Source organism: Photinus pyralis, unplaced genomic scaffold, assembly GCF_008802855.1.
Source record: "Photinus pyralis isolate 1611_PpyrPB1 unplaced genomic scaffold, Ppyr1.3 Ppyr1.4_LG6, whole genome shotgun sequence".
Classification (NCBI taxonomy): Eukaryota; Metazoa; Arthropoda; class Insecta; order Coleoptera; family Lampyridae; genus Photinus; species Photinus pyralis.
The window spans coordinates 26,944,604-26,969,196 of record NW_022170663.1 but is presented as its reverse complement, the minus strand read 5'-3'; the positions used below and the strand labels follow the sequence as shown (position 1 = coordinate 26,969,196).

Genomic DNA, 24,593 nt, shown 5'->3' with positions numbered 1-24,593 from the left:
CACGTCCACACAAATAATTTTGAAGAGTGATGGTCTAAAAACGATTTTCCAAAAACGTATTTGCTTGCAATCTGCTCCAACTATGAAGTGTTTTTTATCCTTTCGCTATAACGAAAGTTGCTGGCTAAAATTAGTAATCAACTGAACGGTGGATAAGGGTTCTGGGTTCGAATCCCATATAAGGTAGGGCTTTTTGCGATTGTACAGTGGATTGGAATTAGTTATCAAAATAATAAAAGCAATAAAAATTAAAAGTCGGAGGAAAAGGTCACAATATTGTATATTTTTTTTACTTGTGGTGTGCTAAAAAGGTCGGATGCTGCAACGCGAAATTTCGTTTGTCAATTTCGTCCTTTCTGTCGATGCAGTCGGTATTCAAAGATGAACGGATTTGATAAAACAAAAATTGCATCACAAACGGGAAGAGGAGAATTTGTTCCTTTATTTTATGATTGGTGCTTTGTCGAATTCAAATCTTGAGTTTGAATACAAAAGAACCGAAACAAAAATCTATTGTTCCTTGTTAAAATTTAAATAAAACATGTATCATAGCGTACGTGGATCGGTTCCCGCAAGTTTTATTGTTGCTATTACACAGAATCTGTTTGATGATTGAACTAAACGTAAGAATTTATATACTATTCTCGCCAGGAAAGAATGCCGGTACGTCATGGGTTACTAACAATCGGATAGTGTAATAAAAAAAGCATAGGTCAAATTAATTGCGTTATGAAGGCATGTCCACATTTGCACCATTGTCCCGTGGCGAATCTCGTCGTGAACCAGCAGCGTTTCGAACCGTACCGCACAAGCAGGGCTCATCTTTCTTGAATTCAACTGTAGGTTCATACAGTGAATTTTTTTTAAATGCGAACATAGGAGTTTGCATGTAATGTAATTTTCCTATGTTCGATTTTAAAAAAAAACACATCAATCTATGAGGTGTGCGCGGTTCACATTCCCAAATCGCGCAACTTGTGTGACTATGAACAGCAACTGTAGTCTTTATGATGAAGAGCACTCGGTAAGATTTTTTTAAAGAAGCCATGTGAAGCCATAGCAACTTTAAGATACATTTTTCTTAAACTTACGATAACTTGACCTCACAGGCCACGCACTGACACGACAACTGATTGTGAACCAACCTTCAATTATTTGTAGGTCATGTGCACCTGGTATTCTACTAATTTGATCTATTCAATACATAAATGAAGAAAATAAATACCGAAAACAATTACAATAAATGTTCGAAGTGTCCTCCTTGACATTCTAAGCAATAACCTAACCGATTTCGTAATTAAATTGGACGGCGGTATTTTTAAAAATGTGACAGCTGTCAATTGTATCTACTACTCATTTGAACTACTCAATAGATTGATGTGTTTTTTTAAAAATCGAACATAGGGAAATTACATTGCATGCAAACTCCTATGTTCGCATTTAAAAAAAATTCACTGTATAATTATGACATAGCGGCATTCTCCGCTGGCGAGAATAATAGAATAATAGAGACTCCATGCATTTGTTTAAAGTAAAAATCTCAATACGCTATGTTACAATTTCAAAGAAATATCTCCATACATGCGAGTTGGCATTGCGCAATCTGCGTATGGAAACATTTACTTCATGCGATATGTTTGCCTTAGCTAGAAGCGTCTAAGGTTAAAATTTGAAAATCAATCTATGGCATTGCGTAGTCTGCGCACATTAATCGTCAGGACTTTTCTTGGCTCAAGTGCCAGAACTAAAAGCTACCGAATAAAAAAGGAACGACCTAGATATATCGAAACTTGTAGAGCCTCGGATGGGTGGACAGACGGACGGACAGACAGAAAAATCGCTTCAATCACCCAAGTTCGTTGGAAAATGCACTAAAAAATGGAATATAAAGTGAATAACTGAGTTACGAGTTTTCCCGCCGCAGACAAACATTAACTCAAGTTAACTTAATAAAGCAAATATGTTTTTTTTACCTCATTAGCCCAACCCATGTTAGAAGGCACAAGGCACCCCTAACGACTACAGTTTTCAAGATACTTCCTTCGTCGTTTTTGGGAAATCTTGACGATTCATATATACGCATGTCGCAATGTCAACGTTCTTTATAGATATTTTTTTTTAATTTTAACCATAGAGATGCTTCTAGTAAAGGGAAGCATATCGCATATTGCAAACACCACAGATGCTTCTAGTAAAGAAAAACACAGCGCATATAGCTTTAGTCTTTTAGAAAGTACCGGGAAATGCACAAAAAATGCGCTAGTTACTCGCCCTAGGGCGAAAACCTTTTTCATTTTTTTCTTATTGTACGGATTTCTGCCACATGATACGATATTCCAAATAAAATTAATAAATATCGTAAAGCATTGTTCATTTTTTACGAGTTCTCTCCGGAGAAAAATTCACCAATAGAAAGATTTTCAAAAAATGCAAATAATAAACGCGCTAGCGAATGATGACTTAATGGAGTACGTGAGAGAATTTAATTTCTAAAATCGACAAATTGGAAAACAAGACTTTTTTCAATATTAATGCAATGCGACGCGCAATCTGTCTGCTTTATTTAATTTGATAAGACGTTTAAATTGAACAAAATGTGCAGGTGTGTTCTTTTATTAAGTTTGATTATTTGTTATTGTTAAGACAGTTTATTATAAAGTTGTGCACTTGGGATACATTTAATGCGTTCATTAATAGAACAATATGAATAACATGTTATTTGCGTGTGATATGAGTGGAATGGGTAAGCGTTTTCATAACACTAACAGGCTGATTTAATAAGAAAACAATCAAATGCACTATACAATTATTATTACAAGAACCGATTACAAAGCTAAATCTTCGTTTTCAACAATCAAGACGAAAACTACAAACACGTACAGCGAAAGAAGTCAGCAAATATGGAGCACGGCGAAATGACATTTTTCTATTTTCTTCCGTGTTATTTGACGAACATTAATAATTATTTCGGGATAGATTAAATTTAGTAGTAGGAATTTTTGTTAGTTAGAGATTCATTTTAGATATAAACTTATTGTAATTGCTCAAAATTTTTTTGTCAAGTGTGCTCACGAACCCAGTCAATGTTGAGTTTCATGGCGATTTGGGCAAGCCGAGTGGTAATTTGTATTGTGGAGTATAAATTTAATGAAATAGAGCAAGTAAATGTTGTGGTAAAATTTAGTAGTTTTGGGGATGGCAGATAGACAGAATTAGTATACAGTGCTTAGGTTGTTGAAAAGATCCAACCAAATTGCCTCAATACTCAAAGACTTCAGCTCGTTCAATCACGTGCATTTTAACAAAAGGGTATTGACTGTTGTTAGCGCTACAGCATTTGAAAAAGGTTCAAACTCATGACACTTTATTCGATTTGACCAAACGTCACAGCTTGCGGGGTAGCGTGAATTCTGCAGATTCAGCGAGATTCTTCTCCACGCGGATGCTGAGGAATCTCATTTTCTCAAGTTTGATTGGTGGGAAAGGTTGTACGTTCCAGAATGGGTGTTATAAAAAAATATAAGTAGTTGGAACGAAGTTGCTGGTAGATAGCCGTGAAGAATGCGCGTTAAGCCACGATAGCATTCGCGTCAAGTGGTGAGGAAAATTTAAGTCAACCACCCGTAAGTTTGCGCGCGTTGGTTTAATAATTTGTGAAAAATTCAGATTCGCGTCAAGATCCGGTAGAGTGGTTTCAAATTTTATGAGTTGTTTTGGCGACCTTCAATGCAAGGGTGAAATTGGAAACCCGCTCGGAACAGTATAAAATTCGTAAACCTAATTTTAGTGATCTACAGTTTAAAGGGAATTTTACGATTTACAAACTATTACGGTAAACAAATTGGATAGTAAACAACTCTAAAGCTTCCCCATGAGGAGACAATGTATCATTAACGTAGATACTTCTTATTACGGTAAAGGCGTGCTATAGTGGTAGTTTTTTTTAACCCGATTAATACACTCCATTCATATACGACCAATCAGCTTGGTGATAGTTACAAATTCTAACCAATCAGATAATTTCACTGTGCAACAAAATTTTGATCGCTCTCATGCCGCAAGTCGGAATCATCATGTCACGTTTCTAGAGGTCAAATGCAATGAGGAATGGTCTATGGGACGTCTGGGGTTTGGTGCGTTTGTCCAAAACATGGAACTTTACCTTTTTCTTAAGAAAATTTGAAAAAAAAAATGACTTTAAACGGGGTTTGTGGTTAGTTGGGATCCGTACGAATCTAAACATATATACAATGCGTTCGAGTAAGATCAATATCTCCTTTATTTTTATCTATTTGGCGAGATACAAAAAATTTGATAAATATAATTTCATATGTGACATTACGATCTATTTGATCGGAAATTCAAACTTCCGGTATCACCGAAAATCGATGCCACTTTTGTTTTTCAAATGCAATGTCTATAGCTTTTTACGATATTTGAAAAGAGCAAGCAATTTGCTGTACGACAACATAAAATATGGATATGGTATATATACAAAAAAAAATAGAGAAATTTGTTATTCAATATTTGGAAAATGTATGAAATCTAGCATGCTGTGTGCCATATCATACAGAAAATTTTTCAATCATATAGAGAAGAAAAAGATCCATCCTCCTTGAAAATATTTGTTAAAAAATGAAAAAAAAGACGAGCAATTTTATGGAATTTCAGTACTGCCCGGAAGGTAACGTAACGGGACTATTTATGTGTACAAAGAAAAATAAGTTATGGCATAAATGTCTATAAATAATAGTTGACATTGCGCAAGCCCACATCTGAATTTTACAATATGAGATGTGCTTCTCTTTACTAGAAGCATCTGTGGTAATTTCAACAAAATATGTTCATAAATAAGAAAGTTGGTATTAGGTACATAGTCTGCGCATGCGCACATTAATTATTAAGATTTTTCTCGGTTGAGGTGCCAGGGCTATACGCTAAGTACTGAATGCCAAAAGAACGAACCAAATATCATAAAAACTGTAGGGGTAGCCTCGGGCGGACAGAGGGACGAAGAAAGTGGCCATAATTTCAACATGAGTTGCAAAATGCGCTAAAAATATAGACATATTGAGCTAACCGTCAACAGAATTTATTGCGAAAAAAAAACATCAATTTAAAACTTTCAAACACTTTTAGTAGTACGAGAGTTCACTCGTATCTATCCAAACCCTACTTACCTCTGGGATTACCTGGTGTATCGGGAGGAGCGAGGAAGACGGCATCTTCGGACGACGAATATCCTGCAGATCCAAACGAGCTACCCGAGTGGCGAAACTCGTGCGGTACAGCAGGCGGTGCGACTTTTTTGGCGGTGGCCGCCGGCTTGGGGGGCCGGGACATGCCACCTACTGAAAAAAAAATCAATATTAAAGCCACAGTAATGAAACAGACCATATTTTTTCTTGAACTGATTTTACATCGTCAAATTCTACACGTATTTTTACATGACGTAAGGAATATTTGTAAGTTTCAGACCCTTCTATTAAAGGTAACTAATAGTTACTTTCTATCTGTTAGTTTTGTTTAACAGAAGATGGATAAAATCGCTCTAAGTAGGTAATTAATAAACAAGATGTGTTTGGAATGTTGACAAGCAGAAATTCACAGCAAATGTCCAGTTCTAATGTTCTACATGCAATGTGAATGCAGAATGGCTACATAATAGACAATTGTTATACGATTTACATTAAATAAAAACAGCAGTGGATGTTTCTTTAGGAATGGGCCCAACTCGCGTTGGACTGTAGTGTAATCGTTGCTGCCGAATTGACCTTTAGTAAAATTTCGGCCGCGCCATCATTTTTAAAAGATAGTAACGGTTTTACTGGCGCCAAACACTTGTTTATCCGCGAAACATTCACTTTCAGGTTTGAATTCCGAAGGCCTCCTCTAGTAAAAGAAACACGGAAAGCTCGTCTCGTAAAATAATGTCGAAACGCGCGCCCACGTGAACGTTTTAATTGTGGCGCCTCGCAAACAGATGTAAACGCGAACGTTAATTGATTTTTAAACACTTTTTTTCAATTCTCCGTTAGCGACCTAACAGAAACTTTTTAACATTCAAATTTTAAAGATGACGTATTCCACGAAAATGGTTAATTAAGTGGGCCCTGTCGTTTTCGTAATTTTTTTTCCTACACGCGAACACATGTGCGAAACGAACATCTGGTTCTCTAAGCCTATGATTTAATGAATGAATGCCGAAATAAAGAAATACGCTACCATAATGGAATGGATGTGGGCTGTTTACCAATCCCTAAATCGCCTACTTTAGACCCTGGCTTGAGACTGTATTGATTTCTACATTACGCTAAGTGATACTTCATCTGTCCTAGATAGACGAAGTCATAAAATAGTATAAGGTAACAACGGTACTAAAAACGATCATTAATTCAGAGATTAATATTCTAACACACAATAGTTCAGAAAGAGCCATATATTTTGTGCCACTGACGAGTAAGCGACAAAAGAGCAGGCAACTAACCTTTCGAACACCCTTGGGTAACATTTTTAAAGGTGGTAACGCCCTGAAACTAAACACTACTCTGCATTTTTTGCTCTGATCACCAAAAAAATAACGACTTGCACTTTGCGACACGATCTTCCAAAAAGTAGTTCAACACCATTGCAACGCATCGGGGAGGGTCTTGGCATTCCTGAACATAGCTCCTTGCTGGATGGAGGGAAAGGAAGTTGAAATACGCCCCCGTTCCGAGCATTTTGGCAAACTGAACATATATCTCAGGTTTGAATTTGAAAATCCGTTTTTTTGGGTGTACTTAAAAAATGGCCGCCTCAAAGGACACTAGTTCAGTGCAGTGGATGCAAAAAAGTTTGAGACAAATTGGTAGTAGCATGCAAACTTCATTCTCATTCGCATTTACGTTTCGTTTTCCCCTCAGACCCTTATTTTTCAATATATTAGCATTTCAAGTCTCGTCGAGACATACCATTTTCCTTTTGTGAGTTCTCTCTTCCGACACTCTCGAGATGCTAGCATTTGAAGTTTTGATTCCACAAATATGTCTCGTCCAGACGTCCCATTTTCATTTTATGAGTATCGTCCTGAGATCCTCCGTTCTCGAGATATAAGGAATTATAACCGATATCGATAAGTGATCGAAGAGGTGGGCGGTAGTTTACATGAAAGCTCGAACTGTGTTCCTCCACCCAACAATTCAAAAAATTCCAAGCGGCATTAGTTTTTAGTTTATCATTACTCGACCATAAAAAATTCAATATGGCGGACTAGATACCTAAATGTAAAATTTGGAGCATATGATTCGTGGTATGTAAAAGTTTTGCATGTTTTGCTTTCCAAATAAATCGATTAACAGTTTTAACTAGGTAATTCCTACATCGATTCTGAACGAGCCGAAGACGAATTCTGCATAATTCAAGCAAATAAAAGCAAATTAGTTCTCAAAGCGAAATAGTGAGCGCCAATTGTGCCGAACTCACCTTGGATTCGCTCGGCATTAGCATAGATAAATAGTTTAAACACAAATATAAATATGGCGTGATAGAATTAAAAAAAGCATATCTGGAATATATGGATGGAATGTGTTTAACTCGATGTTTAAGTTTACGAGTACTGAAAAGTAATCCCTACACCTTTACCACGTTTCCTTTCTAACTTCCCCTTTTTTAACCCTCAATTAACAATAAATATGACAATTTTATACATAAAACATCATGTTATAACTAGCGAAAAAATTAGACTCATATAAATAGGAATAGCCTTACTTTAACTGACAATTTCAAAAGAATCCAAAAGTGTTCAAATGAAATTATTTTTTACGAAACACTTCTGCTCTATTCAGCCAATCTACAAAGATCAATTTTTTAAAGAATTTTCCGCATTACTTTCAAATTTAATGCAATTTCTTAAAGAGAACCGATAGTTATATTAAATACAAATCAAAAGGAATTGCGTTACCTTAATTATCGTGTTTTCTAGAATCGTTTCCCTATGGTACAAAGCAGTACTGACTTTCTCAAAAAGATGGTCCCTTAAAACTGGATCTCTGGAAGGAGTACTGCTGAAGTTTTTTGGATTTTGTGTACGATTACCTTGTAGTTGATCGCGCAATGAACCGTCTATTTTTATCATCTGCTTTGAACCAGCTTTTCGCTCTCGCAATATAATTTATTAATAGGGCACTGGAAGGCCAACAAGTTCCGTGTCAAACACCGAACTCATTTATTTTGTTTCGAAATGATTGTGATTTATTCACCGGAAAAGTTTGTTCGTACATTTATAATTTTTCGATAGTTCTAGAATCTCGCTACTAAATTTACCCCGCGCTGCTTTTACCGAAAAAGTATTCGCGATATTGCTAATTGCGCTACTTAATCCTCTCGTAATGTTTATTCGACGACCGCAAAGGAACTTTTACTGCACGGTATCACTGATACGGTTTCCACTTAGATTTTGATGTTACGAAACGGGACGTAATGGATTTTGATTTAACCAGCGACGCTTCCGTACTAATAATGTGCGCGGTTTTTTCAGAATTCGGTTATTTGCAACTCTTCGATTTTGAACAGCTTCGCGCTTAGTGCCCCCAAAACAGACCCTATCTACTTCGCCCTTATTTTCTCAATATTGCAAAAAAACCGGCTACAAAATGGTGCTAATAGGCAATCTGTAATCAAATAAAACCCACCAAGTGCCAAGATCGCTGACTTCGGGTTTCATGGCAAACAATCTGAATCAACCGTTTTGGTTATATAAAAGACATTAATATTGTGTTATCGCTCGCCTAACTGGCGCTGGTAACTTATCCCTTGCGAATAACCGGCCACGAGGCATCCGAATGACCACTGATTTGCAAAAGCCAAATTCAGTAAGAAATTTGGAATAAACAACTCTAACTCAATATACTTCATAATACTCAATACCAAAAAAACCCGCAACCCCAAAGAAAATTCAAAAAAAAAACCCGTTAGTTAGGGGGGGGGGTGTATTTAAAAAACGGAAATGGATGATGGTGATGAAAACGATGAACCAAAAAGGTTTGATGCTACATTAAAAATAAGAGATTAAATGGAGTTGTGAAAATGGGGGGCGATGAGGACGTAAAGGGCACATGAACGTGAAAGATCAAGAAAAAAGGTATAGAAGTTTCGGAAATTTCGAAAATATATATCTTTATTATGAAATTATTATTAGCGGGAAAGTGACAACGTTGAAGCTCGTCCGAGTGCTCCAATATACACTGAGGGGTGTCCTACTCCTATAGGCTTTGTAAAACGATCACTTATCTTATCAATTCCTTATCCACTATCATTCTGCATTTAAACTCTTACCTTCACTTTCTCTTTCTTATTTTATCTTCCTTGAACGTGCTTAGTCTTTGTTTATTTATTAATGGGAATGACGTTTTCTTATATTAATGATTGAGTTGGTTTGATGTCTGTTGTAGTTTGTGCTCCATCTTTTGATGTTATGATTTTTGCACTAATTGAAGCATTCTCATTTTCAATCGTACTTTCAGTTACGTGCCAATTTTTTCTCTATTCTGCTCTATTGATTGTGCATGTATGCTCACGATTTTTGCGTTTTTGGTTTTAGAAATATTTCGAAAATTCAAATGGTGGCCAACTCTCCCCCAAAAATTTAACAGTGGGTTTAATGGCCAGAGTCTGAGTGTTTTTATTTTCGGATATATTTGGAAAAATCAAATGGAGGCGAAGTGATCGAATTGGCTCATTTTTGGGGTAATGAGGGGGGGGGGGCACTTTTCTGCTTCTGAGTATTGAGATATCAAAAGTAGTATTTGTCATAAAAAATCGCAAAAGGGCTGAAAGTTTAACAATTTGAAGGAGCAGCTAAGACCGGGTGGTCTGTAATAACCCCCCCCCCCCCCCCCACTACCACACACAGGTATACACTCCAATTCGTGAGGGAGATTCACGGAATATTTCTTTCCTAAAATGTATATATCTGCGTGACACAAATTTTTGCCAAGACGACTTTTCGGACTTAAATCAATTATAGGGTTTGCGAAAAGGATATGACAACAAATTAATGTTCTCTTGTCCAAAATGTTCATTAATGATCAATCAAATTAGGCAAATATCTGACTGACGACGGTAATGAAGGAAAGAAATTAAACAAGTAAAGATTTCATTTTCTCATTCTAATGCAATTATCCGACTTTCCCAAGTTTGCATGAAAATTAATTAAAAAAATTCATTAAATTCTCTCCCGTGCGACTAAAATAAAGCATCGCACCGAGAGCGAACTTAATTATGATTACGAGACCCTTAAAAAGTTGGAAAGAATTCGGATGGGGGGGTAAATTTACGTAACTCCTACCTTCGGAGCTCGCTAGGGAGGCGATCAGTCAAGCCAAAGAAACTACAGAATAGTTTCACTGACACGACACTACCACTCAGATGCACACGAGAACAATCGGGCAGCAAAAAACCGAAACTTGGAGAGACGCCAGATTTTGCTCGCAAACTATCTGTAACTGCCACCGAAACGACGCTTCGTGCTTTACTTTGAAAATCTAAACGCAAATATGGTGTATTTAAATGACGTAAAACAGAGTTCTGTCAGCAGCAAAAAAAAGCTCGATAAAAAGCTCATAACAAACATGTGAAATTGAGGCTGCTTGAATTTAAACGAGATTGACGCTTTCCCATAACAAATCTTTCCCATTTTTTTTTCCGGTTTATAACGTGCGGATGCATTAATAAGCCGTAATGTTTCGATATCGGTAATTTATTACTTTCTGATATTTCCTACTCGAAAACAAATAACCTCTTATGCGCGCATAAAGCCTTTACTATGGCCGTAAAATACACCGGCTCACAACGCCGCGAGGGAGAGGGTAAATTTCGGTGGATGTTGGCAAATTTACACTCGGCGAAAATGGCCGATGTAAATATTGTACTGCAAAATCAAACTTGATAAACTCGTACGCTTAAAGAGAATAATGGGAATGATAAAGGGGATTTTATCTGTTTCTTATTTCATTTATTAGGGGAAGAAGCGAATTGGAGAGATGCCAAAATATTGCACCGAATATGGGACGATGCGCGATGAGGTCGTTCCACTTTTAGCGCTGTTGGTTTTTATTTCTGTAATTGCGCAAATCGTAATTTAAAATTAAATTATTTTGAGGGTTAATGGGTCGAATGACGTGCGGAAATGGGACAGGTCGTTTCGTCTTTCTTATACGAGTTCTATCCGATTTCAATATTGATATTTCCTTATTATCTATTCTTCGTTTCCTGTTGATGAAACATCTCTCATTTTCATTTCATTACTTAGAAATTTGTTATATGGATATTGTTTATCGGTCAGATGAACATAGTAGGCGTGTGAAACTAGCCGGGTAATTTACAATTTAAACGATACAACAAATACATAATTAAGCGCCAATTATGCGCCGATGAAATGAGATTTTGCGCCCTTATACAAAGTAAGATATTTTAATTAATTGACTTCAAGGAATCGCGGACTTTTTAGAAATGAATTTTGTATAAGTACAGGATTCGTACGAGATACCGAAAATAACCAGAATTACGTGACTATCCTGTTGAGCCAGATCCGTTCGTTATCTGGGTGTTACGCAGCGTTTGTTTTTGCAGAGTCTACAAACCGGTCCAGGTGGATCTGAGTCTGTCGTTGGAAAATAAGCGTGGGACAATACGCGTCTAGCCACGATAACGCTCGCGTCGACTCGCCAGAGAAAGTTTGTCGATCACCCGTAAATCTGCGCAGGGTGACTACTGTCGGTGAAAAGATTCAATTTAAGCCGCCAAAAAAAGTCGAACCGCGAAAGGGGTCGCGTGGAAAAAAGCTTCGTTTTAGCAGTAGAGTATTTTTGGGTAGAGCGATCGTGTCGTATTGCAAGAATCTAGGTCAATTATCCTATAAATTACCCTTAGTGAATTATTGTTAGTAAAAACAAGATACCGTATATAATTTACCAGTTTTGTAACCGTTCCCGTGGGGATATTTCAATTATTTTTTGAAGCTTTCGAAAGCTCTCGTCATCTGGAAGATGAGGGAAAATTAATATCTATATGACTGCAGTTCCGTTTATTAATTAGTCGCCTATTTTATGTTCACAATGCTAAAAAACTAGGATATACATTGCTAAGACGTTATCGTTTCGAAGGTAACGCAACCTCACGATTGACCGGAAATTGACAAGAAATAATTTATTAGTATTACTGGACTTAAGGACGTAAGCATAAATACCTGCAGCAGTGGCGCACCCATGGTTAATTAAGCACTGATAGATTTTTTAAAAATAATCTTTTCCTACAATCGTTTATGAATTAATCATTCCCGCACGCAAATCGCGTGCGCAAAGTGATCAATTCGCGCACTATAATTTGCATGTTTAATCCATACCAACCATGTAACTGTGTAATCTTTTGTTTATTAAAAATATAATTTATATTAACATTTTGGATTTACTAATTTCAATAACCCCCACCGAATTTTTTTTCTGGGTGCGCCACTGACCTGCAGCTAATTAGATATGTTGCAGCAAACGGCGCTTGATTGGAGTATGCTTGGTATCATTTAAAGCGCGCTTAATTATCATGCCATTCGAGCTGAGTCTCACATTTCTTGTGTCATCGGTACGCAGAAGAATTAATTAAAGAAAGTTTTAATTTTAAACAATATCGTACGAGTTCGTTGTGGAAATTTTATATAAGATGAGAGCGTTGTAAACGAGGTTGTAAAGGGAGGACCGTTCATTTTTGGATCTTTACATTTATTCGTATTTTGATCTACTTCCATTTTCTTACTTTATTAAAGTTATATCCGTTAATTTTAAGGTAGATGTTTAATATTTTTATTTGCGTTGATAATACGAGAAGGTGTTTACTTTCATTTGTTTTGTTTCACCGTATAGTTAATTTTTTTCCGTTTCCGCTTTGGGAAATTGTTTTCCATGTGCCGTAATTATGTAGATCATCCGCCAGCGACTAACCGCCGATTCCTGGGCCGGCGCTCCTTCTACTGGTTTACCTATGCTATGACTTCCGAACTGAAACCATTCCGCCGACCTCTGGTGGCGCTCAAGATTTCCGTTCCTACTCCGCCGACTATCGAAACCACCGTAATGAAACGGTAAGTTTTATTTGGACGGAGATGTCATCGCGAATGACCAAAGCTTATTTTTTATACGTAACTCTCGTGGCATGTGACGCCAATTATTTAATGAGGGTAATTTTGCTAAAAATCTTAGATCGATCATGTGTAAAAACAAGTTCTCAGTTTTAAATTATCTCGACATCTATCTTGGAATGCGCCTACGAAGACACATGCATTTGCTCCCTTTTTTTCGCCCTTGAAACATGATACCAGAAAATGTGATCACCAAATATGTAGTTTTGAAACCAGAACATTCTCAGTAACTTGCCCCTAAAAAAGACGCCCGCTTTCGGAATTGATGCCCAGAAAAAAATCGCAATCAGTTTATTGCTTTGTATTTGAATTGAGATCATTGACACTTTTCCCGATCTACGCAGGGAACATTTTCTGGTTCTAGAAACGGCCATTATTCGTTGAGCTTGAGGACGAACATTTCAGAGGCGACTGTTCAGATTTCGAATACTTATTGCGGGTCTGAAGTCACTTCCCGGTAAATTTTCAAAAACTAATCTGAAATTTCTGAGATTAGTCATTAATTACCTAATTAGTACATGGCAGTTATTCAAGGGAGTGCTTTCCTGAGAGCCAATTCCTGACCATGGAGTCTCCGGGAGCGAATCTTATAGGGTGAACTTTCCGAAGCAAATTGTTGGAGGACAAATCGGAGGCGAACTTTAAAACATGAATGCTTTTTGAAACAAGTTCCTAGGGGCCAGTATTTTCCAACATGGCGAAAATTCTAGCAGCGCAACCAAGTCGAGACGGTGGAGGGTAGATGATTCTTCCGAGTGTAACTTTCCGGGGGTGAATTTTCAAAGAGGATTTTACCATCCATGACCGTTTGAGATTTTATATGCCATCATTTCGCCTTTCCTACAAAACAGTTTCTTTGTTCGTAACTTAACAATGAGGGGCCGAGGTGGAGGAGTATGATTGGTAGAAATTATTTCCTTTCGTTGAAACCTGTCGCTAATATCATGAAGGATAAAACCAGCCCCCCCCCCCTTCCGCCAACCCTTTTGATAAGGGATAAAGAAGAAATGCGGTAGGTTATAGAAAACACTTCTTTTTGATGAAACCTTTAAATAGAATACCATTAAAGATAAAATAAATGTCTACTCCCCGCCCTCCCCCCGACTGACCTCAAAAAAGTATCGACGATCCAATATTGTTCACTGTAACCATTTATTTTCTCCGTTACGAAGCATTATTATTGTTTACGGTTTACTACGAAGAACCCGCGTAACATTTGAAGCGATTAGATAGATGGCTCCACCTATGGATGGAATTTAACCATGGAATTTTTCCGCGCAGAATGACTGCATTTTCTTTGCCTTGATTTGTGGGTGTACATTATCATGTCCTTTTCTTCGTAAGCCGCCAATTTACAATTTACAGCTGAAACCGTAAGGTAGAACGCATGGAATTCTGATTGCCATCTTTCGAATATATTCATCTCCGGCGATTGAATTCATAATTTGGAAATTCCGAAGTGATTAGTTTGGACGGGATTTTCCTGTTCTTCCACGGGAGGTTTTCATACGCGTTACCCTTGAGTTACCTGCGGGTCCCGATGCCCTTAGCTTATCTCCACGTCCACTGTTAGCGAACAGCCATTGTGCTGTGAAACCAGTATCAGAAATAGGTCACTGGATATCGAATGATATATTAACAGCGAGGATCTAACCTAATATTGGAACAACTTCCTTTACTTCTGCATATTATAAAGCGTATCGTTAAATGCTTCTTAAAGGGATACATTTTTGGATTGTAATTTGAACGCGGTAGCTGCATTGATGTTTTCTGCGGGTAGCTATCCTTCTGATTGCTATAACGACTGCATATGGATAATGGACTTACGGACACAAGTAATATGCATTGCCCCTTCAGGCAATAATTAGTTACCCACGGTACCACCGAGTTAGGTTAGGTGAATTTTTGTTTGTGCCACAAAGTCGAACCGCTACGGGAAAGCCAAGTCTATGTTGAGCTTTTGTTGGCTAAATAAACCAGTATTTCTTTTGGTACCTAAATTGATTTTAGCGTCGAGTTTTAAATTCTCCCAATTGTACGACGCTCGCTCGCTCGATGGCTTCATGTCCATCGATTTTAAAGAGAACGGATGGATTGATTACAATGAAATTTTGCAGGTGGATTCCTTATCAAATTTGTAGATCGGAGTTGAAATGCATGAAATTTTGTATGTAGGCATCTCGGATAGAAGTAAAACTAATGCCGAATCAAAAAATTTGTTTTGCGCATGCGCAATCCATTTTTTTTATTTGTTAAGATATTTAAATGAAATTTTGTATGTAGACACCTTGAATTAAAGTAGTTCTAGTGTTCACATATTCAAATGGTGTCCTTATCCAAGTTCCACCAGAGCGCGGGCCTCCGCTCAAAAACTCGACGCTAACCAAGACGCGGGCGGCATCCATTCTACCTACTGTGACGTTCGGTTCTGAAGACATCTGTAATGAACGAGGTTTGTAATGGGAGAGATAAATCGGCTTCCAGGCTTTTACTGTTATTACTACCCTCGTATCTTCCCAATTTCATACAGGGAGAGTTGATCTAAGAAAAGTTCATTTGAAACAAGTAAATACGTCTACAAGCCCAACAAGTCTGAGCTTGTACAAACCACTTTGCAATGATTGTTGTTGCATGAAAAGGTGCCTTAAGTGTTGAAAGTTGGTTCTAATTCTGTTGAAATTTGACCCGAAATTCGGTTCAAACTGCGCTCCATGGTCACTATAAAAATTGGTTTGTAAAAAATCCTATAATTGGTTGGAAAAGAAAACAAAAATATCGTTTTGTTTTGCCACAAGTAATTGATGATTCACTGTTGTATAACAAAATGTCAACTGATCACACATAATGTTTTTCGCTTATTTATTTACAAATTGTAGAAAATAACACGATCAATAAATCCCGTCACTCATCATTCCACACCAGTCATTCATTCTACATGCAAATCCAATTTAATAATAATAATTGTTGAGGCGACAGGCTTCGGGCTAAAATAGAACTGAAAACAGTAATGACAGTAACTAGGTACCTTATCGAGATTATTATTGTAGATGTTTTACATAGAATTCCAAACGAAGTCCGTAATGGTAGCTAACGGCGATTTGTTGTTTTTCTGCTTTTATTGCATTCGTCGTGAAATAAAAATGCGACTTGATTTGTTAAATCGATTTTCAGCTACCCCCATCGTTAATACTGGAAAAAAACGAAATTTTTTGTTAATAATACGGTAAACTGTATCGAATTGAACCTATGCGGAATAAATATTTACGTTTCATAGGTAATCGCCGCAATGACTATTACAAAAAGTATTAAATTACGAAACAGTACACGGATAGTGTTTTTGTTCATTTATGGTAAGTAGGATTTATTGGGACAAATGCGATTTACAATCGGCGATGAGTAATTGGGGCTATTTACGTTTATTGACATTTAGTTAAATGGATGGAAGAGAACAATTAAACGCGGCCATCACAAATCTTTGCGCGCTATTAATTAAATTTAATTAATAACTTTTCATCTTGAGATCACGTAACGCACCTTTTCTTTTCTTTACCGGGAAGAACGGAAAAATAGCAAATTCAGATCCGCCCATCTTGGACATTTGAAAGCTCACCTGCGAGGATGCAAATATTAAGAACAGGTATGGGGTAGCACAGGGGCCAACCTCGGGTTCTGAACTGTTTATCCTGTACAGATTGATTTTATCAAAATTTAAAATAAACTCATAATGACATTTTGATTTCGGCAAAGGACTCTGAAACAGTGGGGACTACAGTTTTTATCTAGACACCTGGATAAATTCTAACTGCATAAAGACTCCAATATTACGGAATGGGATTTCGTATAATGGGCGTTTCTAATCTTTGAACTAAATTTACGTTCGTTCCGCACGTAATTATAGCTTTTTCATTCGCGTTTGGGAAGACGGATACTTAAATTTCTAAAATACCATTTGACAAACGCCACACCTTCAAAACTTATTTGTTCTAGTGCTCGAAAATACTACACACGTTTAATTATCGCGCGCACGTGTCGGAGATTAGTCGAGATCTAAGCGGATACTTTTTAACGAAATAATTACGTCTCGGAATCTCCACCGAATGTAATCGAGATGAGCATTTTCAAGAGGTAGATCGCGTGCTGCTGATGAACCAGAACAATTGCATTCGTGTAGTACGAAAGCGGTTTGTTGGAAACCGTGACACTTCTTATTACTCGAGAATATTAGGCAAGCTCCGAGGGTAATAATTGTTTTATGAGCAATGGAATTCTTGCACTTCTCTCCGTCCATCTACCTTTTAACGTCGTTCACGTTCCTTCAACTGCTACAATGGCCATATAGGTGTTAATACCGGACTTGACGAATGGTTCGTTTTTGTTTATAACTTGAATGTAGGCCATTACCTATTTACATAAAAATGCAAAATCACTGCTTTTATTGAACTTGATATGACATTTTTGCAGGTTTTTCTTCGTGTACAATTTCTTTATCTTTAAAGTTTATTCATTGAGCATTATTTTTGTGTAACATGGGCATACGTGTTAAATGTTGATGGGCTTGGATAAGACATTAATTGATAGCATTTTGTTTACATGATAAGACAGATGTTCGTAAAAATGTTGCATCTTGAGAAAAACTGAAGTGGAGTTCACGATAACACGCAAGCTGTGGAAGAAGTTGTCAGAAGAATTGAGAGTAAGCTCCGCGACCCTTGTGAACGCTCAGAGGCTAGACACTAGATCTTGACGGCAACTGCAACCTCGTTGACGTTTTTGAAAAATTTAAAAAAGCTTTTAAATTGAAGGTGGACCCATATTGTTTTTGGAAATTCAAATAATTGCACTGAAGATTCTCATCATAACCAACAACTGAAAAGATAAGCGTTCAAATTTAACAAAATGATGTATGCATACCGTGAAGGTCGTACAAGTGTTTAAAAAGGAAGTAACATTTTCTTTTTATTTTCGTATGCGCTGTTTGATCAACATTAAATTAGTTTTGGCGTAGATTTAATTTAGGTATGGTTGGGAAAGGTAAAAGCTAAAGTTTTGTTTTTCAAAAAGTTAGTAGTGTGTGTTCGGGACCCAGTAAATTTCGAGTCTATTGTAATTTGGAAGAGCCGAGTGTTTATTGGTAAAAATAAATCTTTCTTCGTTTCGCCCACTATACACGTTGAAACCTATTAAATTAAAAAAGTCTTCTACGAGGTCCGGGTATACAAACCCTCAGACTGAAGGACGAATAAATTTCACGCAAGGGTTTCATGAAAAATATGGTAAAAATGTAGTAGTTTTAAATATTTAAGAATATCGCGCATTTTTAAAATATGAACAATTTTGTTAGACGTTTTTTTACAATTGTGTTAGATACTCTTTTATAGAACCTTCTTAGAATCCATTAAAATCCTTACAATCTTGGAATCTAAGAAACTTTCTTCATATGACGATTTTAGGATATTGGGATCTTCACAGAGTCTTTGTATAATTTAGAATATTCAGAACTATTTGAATCCTTACAATCTCCTCTTCCTATTGTCATCTTAGAAAGCTCTTACTATCTACTTAAAACCTCCAATTAAAGTTAGAATCTTCAGAATCTCTACAACCTTCAAAACCATTAGAATCCTTAGAATATTCTTAGTGTCTTTCTAATATCTTCTAGGGCCATAATACAATCTTTCTCGAACTTTAGAATCCTCTTGCAATTTTCAAACAATCTTCTCCAAATTCTCTTAGTACCTTTTTATAGTCCTGTTAAAACTTTCTAGAATCTATTCTGTCTAGAACTTGAATCTAAACAGTGTCAGAACCCATTGAATCTTTGCAGAATCTTCTTAAGAATCCCCTTATCTTGAAAGAATGAACGATGAAAATTAATTTTGGCGAACGTAGCTCTCAAAAGAAACACTACGCACCCTTAAGCAGTACAGTTATACATTCTGTTTGTACCTCTCCACTTGGAGAGGTGGAATGTACAACTTGCGCCTTATCTTCAAGTTCGAGAACATGCCATCTTAATTCTTACTTTTTCAGCTTTATTTCATGTACGACTTTCCCCTCCGTGTAAGTTCTGCAGGTTTTGCTTCATCGTTAACCGCAATGGGAGACCGTTTTGCTTTTCTTCAGGGATTTTCCCGGTATAATAAGTAGGTGCATGGACTGGGCTTCCGGTCTTCCTGATCTTCTACAGTAGGAAGAATTATAATGGTCGTACTTCAACGTCGAATGTGCCTTTTTTACTAACGCGGTTAACATTTTAGATCAATTGCATTGGGGTAAAAAATGGCCCCCCACTTTTCTTTTACGAAAATGGAGGTATCCGAATTAAACAAAATCTCGATGATGTCAGTCTGTCTGTACTCTTATTTCCGGCTAAACGGCATACCCGATTGGAACCAGATTTGGTACACATATTCTTAGACATATAAAAGATAGGGCTGAAAAGCTTTTGGGCAGAACGCGCATGCGCAGGTGGGCGGGTGGTATCTGTGCTAGCCATAGCCAATTTTTTGAAAGGTTTTCGAGGTTATTAGTGTCAATCGCCTCCAGTTAATCTCCTCAAAATCTGTGCTTAACTCCGTTGTAACTTTAATAGGGATCTTCGACGCTTTCTATCACAGTCTCAGTTAACTTTACATTTGTTACTATTTCCGATTTCGTCCTTTGGCTCTTCTTTTTTATTAATATAGGAAAGTACCTACAAAGGGCGATTGGGACGGTTGGAAGAAGTAGAACCATTGGGCATTGAAATAAAATTTGATACATAGCCACTTGGAATAAAACCAAATTTAACACCAATTTCTAAATTTGGTTTGCGCATGCGCAGTGCCAACTTTCTTATTTATGGAGAGATTTAAATCAAATTTGATGCATAGCCACTTGGAATAAAATCAAATTTAACACCAGTTTCAAAATTTGGTTTTGCGCATGCGCAGTGCCAACTTTCTTATTTATGGAGGGATTTAAATGAAATTTGATACATAGCCACTTAGAATAAAAGCAAATGTAGCGCCCGAGGTAGCGCCATTTTCCAAATTTGGTTTTGTTGTAGGATGTGCAGTGCCAACTTTCTTATTTATGGAAGAAATTTCGTAGGGGAATTTAAAAAAATGCGCTTTACCTGCCCAAGGGTTGTGCACAATTTGATCTTGTTTTTCCTTTACATCGGTTCATCTCAAAAGCGATCTTGGCCTATTACAAACTTAGCACATTCTAAACCGGTGCCTCGGGTTTTGCTCTAAATACAATATAATTGCTTATCTTTACATTTGACGTTCGTTTGCGATCTACGAAGTTTTGAGACATATGATTTCCACTTGCGTAATGTGGGAAATTTGTATTACAACGATTAAAAGTGTCTATAGAATTCCTGTTATTCCAGTGATTCAGTATTTCTTTAGTGTATCTAATCGTTTGTAAATTTACTTTATTGTTTATGAGATATCGTATTTGAGCCACATGTGGAATCCGGCCAAGCTGGTAGCTGTCCATTTATATTTGACGCAGATATATTCTGCATTCTCTTACTATCTGCATTAGTTTAAATTAAATTAACATCTTTGTTTATCTGTAGGTAAACATTTGCTCTCTATATCTATTGTAAATTTCCGTCCATTGTTCTAAGCTAAGTCGTGTTAATTTATGATTTCAATTAGTTGGTTTGTGCCATTATACGCCATATTGCAAATATTAGCACATTTTGGTTTGTCTAAGATAATAATCTTCATTTCAAAATCGGCAACTCTGTTGAAATCAGGGTTGAAATCAATTGGTACAACTGATGACAAACCCTCAAAAGGGTTATGTATATTTTTTCCCAAATTCAGTACGTACCTACCTTGAAATCTTATAAAACGATGCTACCTATAGGTACGAAAATATAAATAAAACATATATAAGGAAAGTTAATAAAATAAGGATTTGGAAAGCACTTACAGTTCAATAAATTTTTCCAGCTTCCACTTAGAACTTTGATGTACTTATTGATGGTCATAGGAGCAAAGACGCCCTTCTTATCGAGATTTCCATCCGACTGACTGCGTACTAAAGGTGCTTTAGGGACCCTCTTACGTCTACTTAAGGAATTGGTGTGAGTAAGCCTTTTATTTGCTTTATTTGGGATATTTCCATTCGGCTTATTTGCCTTCTCGAAATCGTAATCTTCAGACGTCAACGTGACGATCTCGCTCTCCTCGGCCGGGTCGCGAAAACTGTGATAGGTCGACGACAGCAAGCCCTGACTTTGCTTCCGATGTCTCAGGGCGGACTTCCGGTTGGGCGGCAGAGGCGGCGGCCCGAAACAGGTCGTCGTCATCGCCACTGTTTTTTTTTCTGTTTGTCGAAAACCGCACTTCACTCTAATTTACTATCGAATGTAATCATAACTTGGGCTTAACACACGATGAAACCAATAAATATTTATGACCTATACGAAATTCGATGCATTGTTATGCAAATCCCATTTTCCTCCCCCTAGTACCCACAGCTATAATACCGAATGTTAATTATTTGAAACAATGCTGCGGTTATCCAATTTAGATTATGTAATTCGACTAGGACCACACGTGATGGGGGCGATTAAATCGTTCCGGAGGAAAAAAAAGTGATTTGCATACGGTTTAAAATTGTATCACCTCAATCTCGAGATTTTCATGATAATCATCAAATTTTTACATTCCTAAGCGTTGCACACATGCGTGGGATTTAGTCAACTTTTACAGATTGCACTTTTGGTCACCTACGGCCCCGGAATGCACGACTAAAATTTCTGTTTGCATAAATTCATAAAAAAACATCGTTAATCAATACATGATGAAACGACGAATATTTTTTAGGCGCTTTGATGTCCTTTCGTCGCCTACGTATATTTCTACAGCGCGTAATAACTCAGCGACAACATTTTTGTTTAAATATTATAAACTGGCAACTAATTCCTATGTAGTAAATGGTTGTCGCTGTCAAATTAGTTAAACTAATGGGCATACTTAGCAAGGAAGGGCATTTTGGATGTACACGTTTCGACCTTGATAAAAAATGTGGATATTTTGTTTGACGACTTTCCTATATACTAAAATCCAAGCATAATATATGTATTAATGAAGAAGGCGAAAGCTGTTGAATTTCCCATTTTTTTAATCGACAAACTCATCGAAGTAGCCTTTGCGAAAACCTCGGACAAGGGCGAAAAATGTATCATCATACCTTGCTTTCAAACGAGTTTGATTGTTTGCTAACGTGTTAGGTAGTGTAGCGAATTTTCTAGAGCGATGTCAAGGTGCCATAGGTCGCCATCAAGTCGACAGAAAAACGGTGATAAGAAATGAAAGCCGATGTCACTGTATACCGGGTGACCCAATAAGACTGTTCCTCGGCCATATCTCGAGAACCGTTCGTCGTATGACTTAGAGGTAACAACATTTTTGGGTAAATCGGTCATGAAAAATCGCTGGAAAATATGTTCTAAAAATGACCAACAGAGGCCGTAATTGCCATCTTAAATTTTAAAATTGCATTTTCTTCCAATTTCGCATAGTAAACTAAAAAAAATGTGAAACATTTTTAAGGAGAACCAGTTTATCTATCATTTTCGTAAAACAAAAATCAGTTATTTCAAAAACAAAAGATGGTGTGGGGCGTTCAATTGCTTTTGCAATAACCTGCTTTAACTTCTTAACCGTTTGACCAATTTTAACAAATTTGGTATGCTAGAAAAGAGCATTCCTTGGGCAATGAGAATCAAAATATAGTTAATTTAGTTGAATCCTTCTCCGCCAGGGGGATAGTTTTGACACTATGATCCAAAATCCTAAAAAAATCAAATGGAATGGTATGACTTTTTCTTTATGAAACAGTAGCCAAATAACATCCAAACAGGCCAGTGAAAACCGTTTTTCAAAATCTCGTTCCTAACCTCAAATCAGATTGATTAATTAATTAATTAATTAATTAATAAAAATTCGTAAATTGTATCTCAAATTTTCTTTTTACGTATTTCCGGTATTTGTCGATGGCGCGAAAGAAAAGCACCCTACACTTTTAGGTAGGCCTTAGAAAATTAAACAAATGAAACACGATGCATTATAAAATAATAACAGCCGTAATTTGTAAATTATTCTGCTGTGTTTACATTCAGAAAGTGCAGATTTTTGAATTTGTAATCTTTTCTAAAATTTCTAACCAAGAAACATTTAATATGATAGCAATATATTTTGAGTATTTTCAAAATATCGCTGCCCACATCTTCTATTTACGTTATCCGAATCGACCACGAACCATCGCCGCCAGCATATTAAATGCTTCTTGATTAGAAATCGGCATTTTAGAAAAGATTACAAATTCAAAAAACTGCACTTTCTGAATGTAAACACAGCAGAATAATTTACAAATTACGGCTGTTATTATTTTATAATCCATTGGGTTTCATTTGTTTAATTTTCCAAGGCCTACCTAAAAGTGTAGGGTCCTTTTCCAAACAACCTACGCGCCATCGACAAATACCGGAAACACCTCAAATAAGATACAATTTAAGCATTTTTATTAATTAATTAATTAATCTCTTTTTTCCCAATATTTGAGGTTAGGAACGAGATTTTGAAAATCGGTTTTCACTATTTGGGTGTTATTTGGCTACTTTTTCATAAAAAACGTCATATCATTCCATTTGATTTTTTTTGGATTTTGTATCATAGTGTCAAAACTAGCCCCCTGGCGGAGAAGGATTCAACTAAATTAACTATATTGATTGATTCTTGTTGCCCAAAGAATGCTCTTTTCAACGATACCTAATTTGTTACAATCGGTCGAACGGTTAAGAAGTTAAAGCAGGTTATTGCAAAAACAATTGAACGCCCCACGCCATCTTTGTTTTTGAAATAACTGAGTTTTTGTTTTTACGAAAATGATAGTTATACTGGTTCTCTTTAAAATTGTGAAAAAAGAATGTTTAGTTTATTATGCGAATTTTAAAGAAAATGCAATTTTAAAATTTAAGATGGCAGTTACGCTCTCTGGTGGTCATTTTTAGAACTTTGAAAATATTTTCCAGCAATTCTTCATAACCGATTTACCAATAATTTTTTTACCCCTAAGTTATACGACTCAAGAATTCTCTTGAAGCTTTTTATTTGCTAGACACTGTCTACAAGATAAGGATGTCTTATCATGCAGGGGATCGAAACCCATCGAAGATAAGACGATGGTCAATTAGAAAAGAGATGCGCAATTAAAAAAAAATAAAACCAGAAAATTCCGAGTACTTCCGAAGATATGCCAGAAAAACCGGATTTTGCGGAGTTCGTTTTTATTTTTTTCCGATGAACGATGAACAAATACATAAAAATTAAAAACACTTGCTCATTGCCACTTTTTGAGCTCTACAAGATACAGTAGAGATTAAATACAACGTTTAGTTCCGGAGAAATCGTCATCA

At 36.6% G+C, this 24,593-nt stretch overlaps 1 protein-coding gene across 2 annotated transcripts in view; it reads right to left on the bottom strand.

Annotated features, from left to right (window-relative positions):
* Positions 1-24,593, bottom strand: part of LOC116172940 (caskin-2) — a 63,503-nt gene that overhangs the window by 16,616 nt on the left and 22,294 nt on the right. For both annotated transcript variants that reach the window (XM_031490218.1, XM_031490217.1), the window contains exons 2-3: positions 21,101-21,590; positions 5,181-5,351 (exon numbers count right to left, since the gene is read on the bottom strand). In XM_031490218.1, coding sequence (XP_031346078.1) covers positions 5,181-5,351; positions 21,101-21,479 — 550 coding nt within the window. In that variant the 5' untranslated portion in view covers positions 21,480-21,590. The remainder of the gene's footprint in view (positions 1-5,180; positions 5,352-21,100; positions 21,591-24,593) is intronic.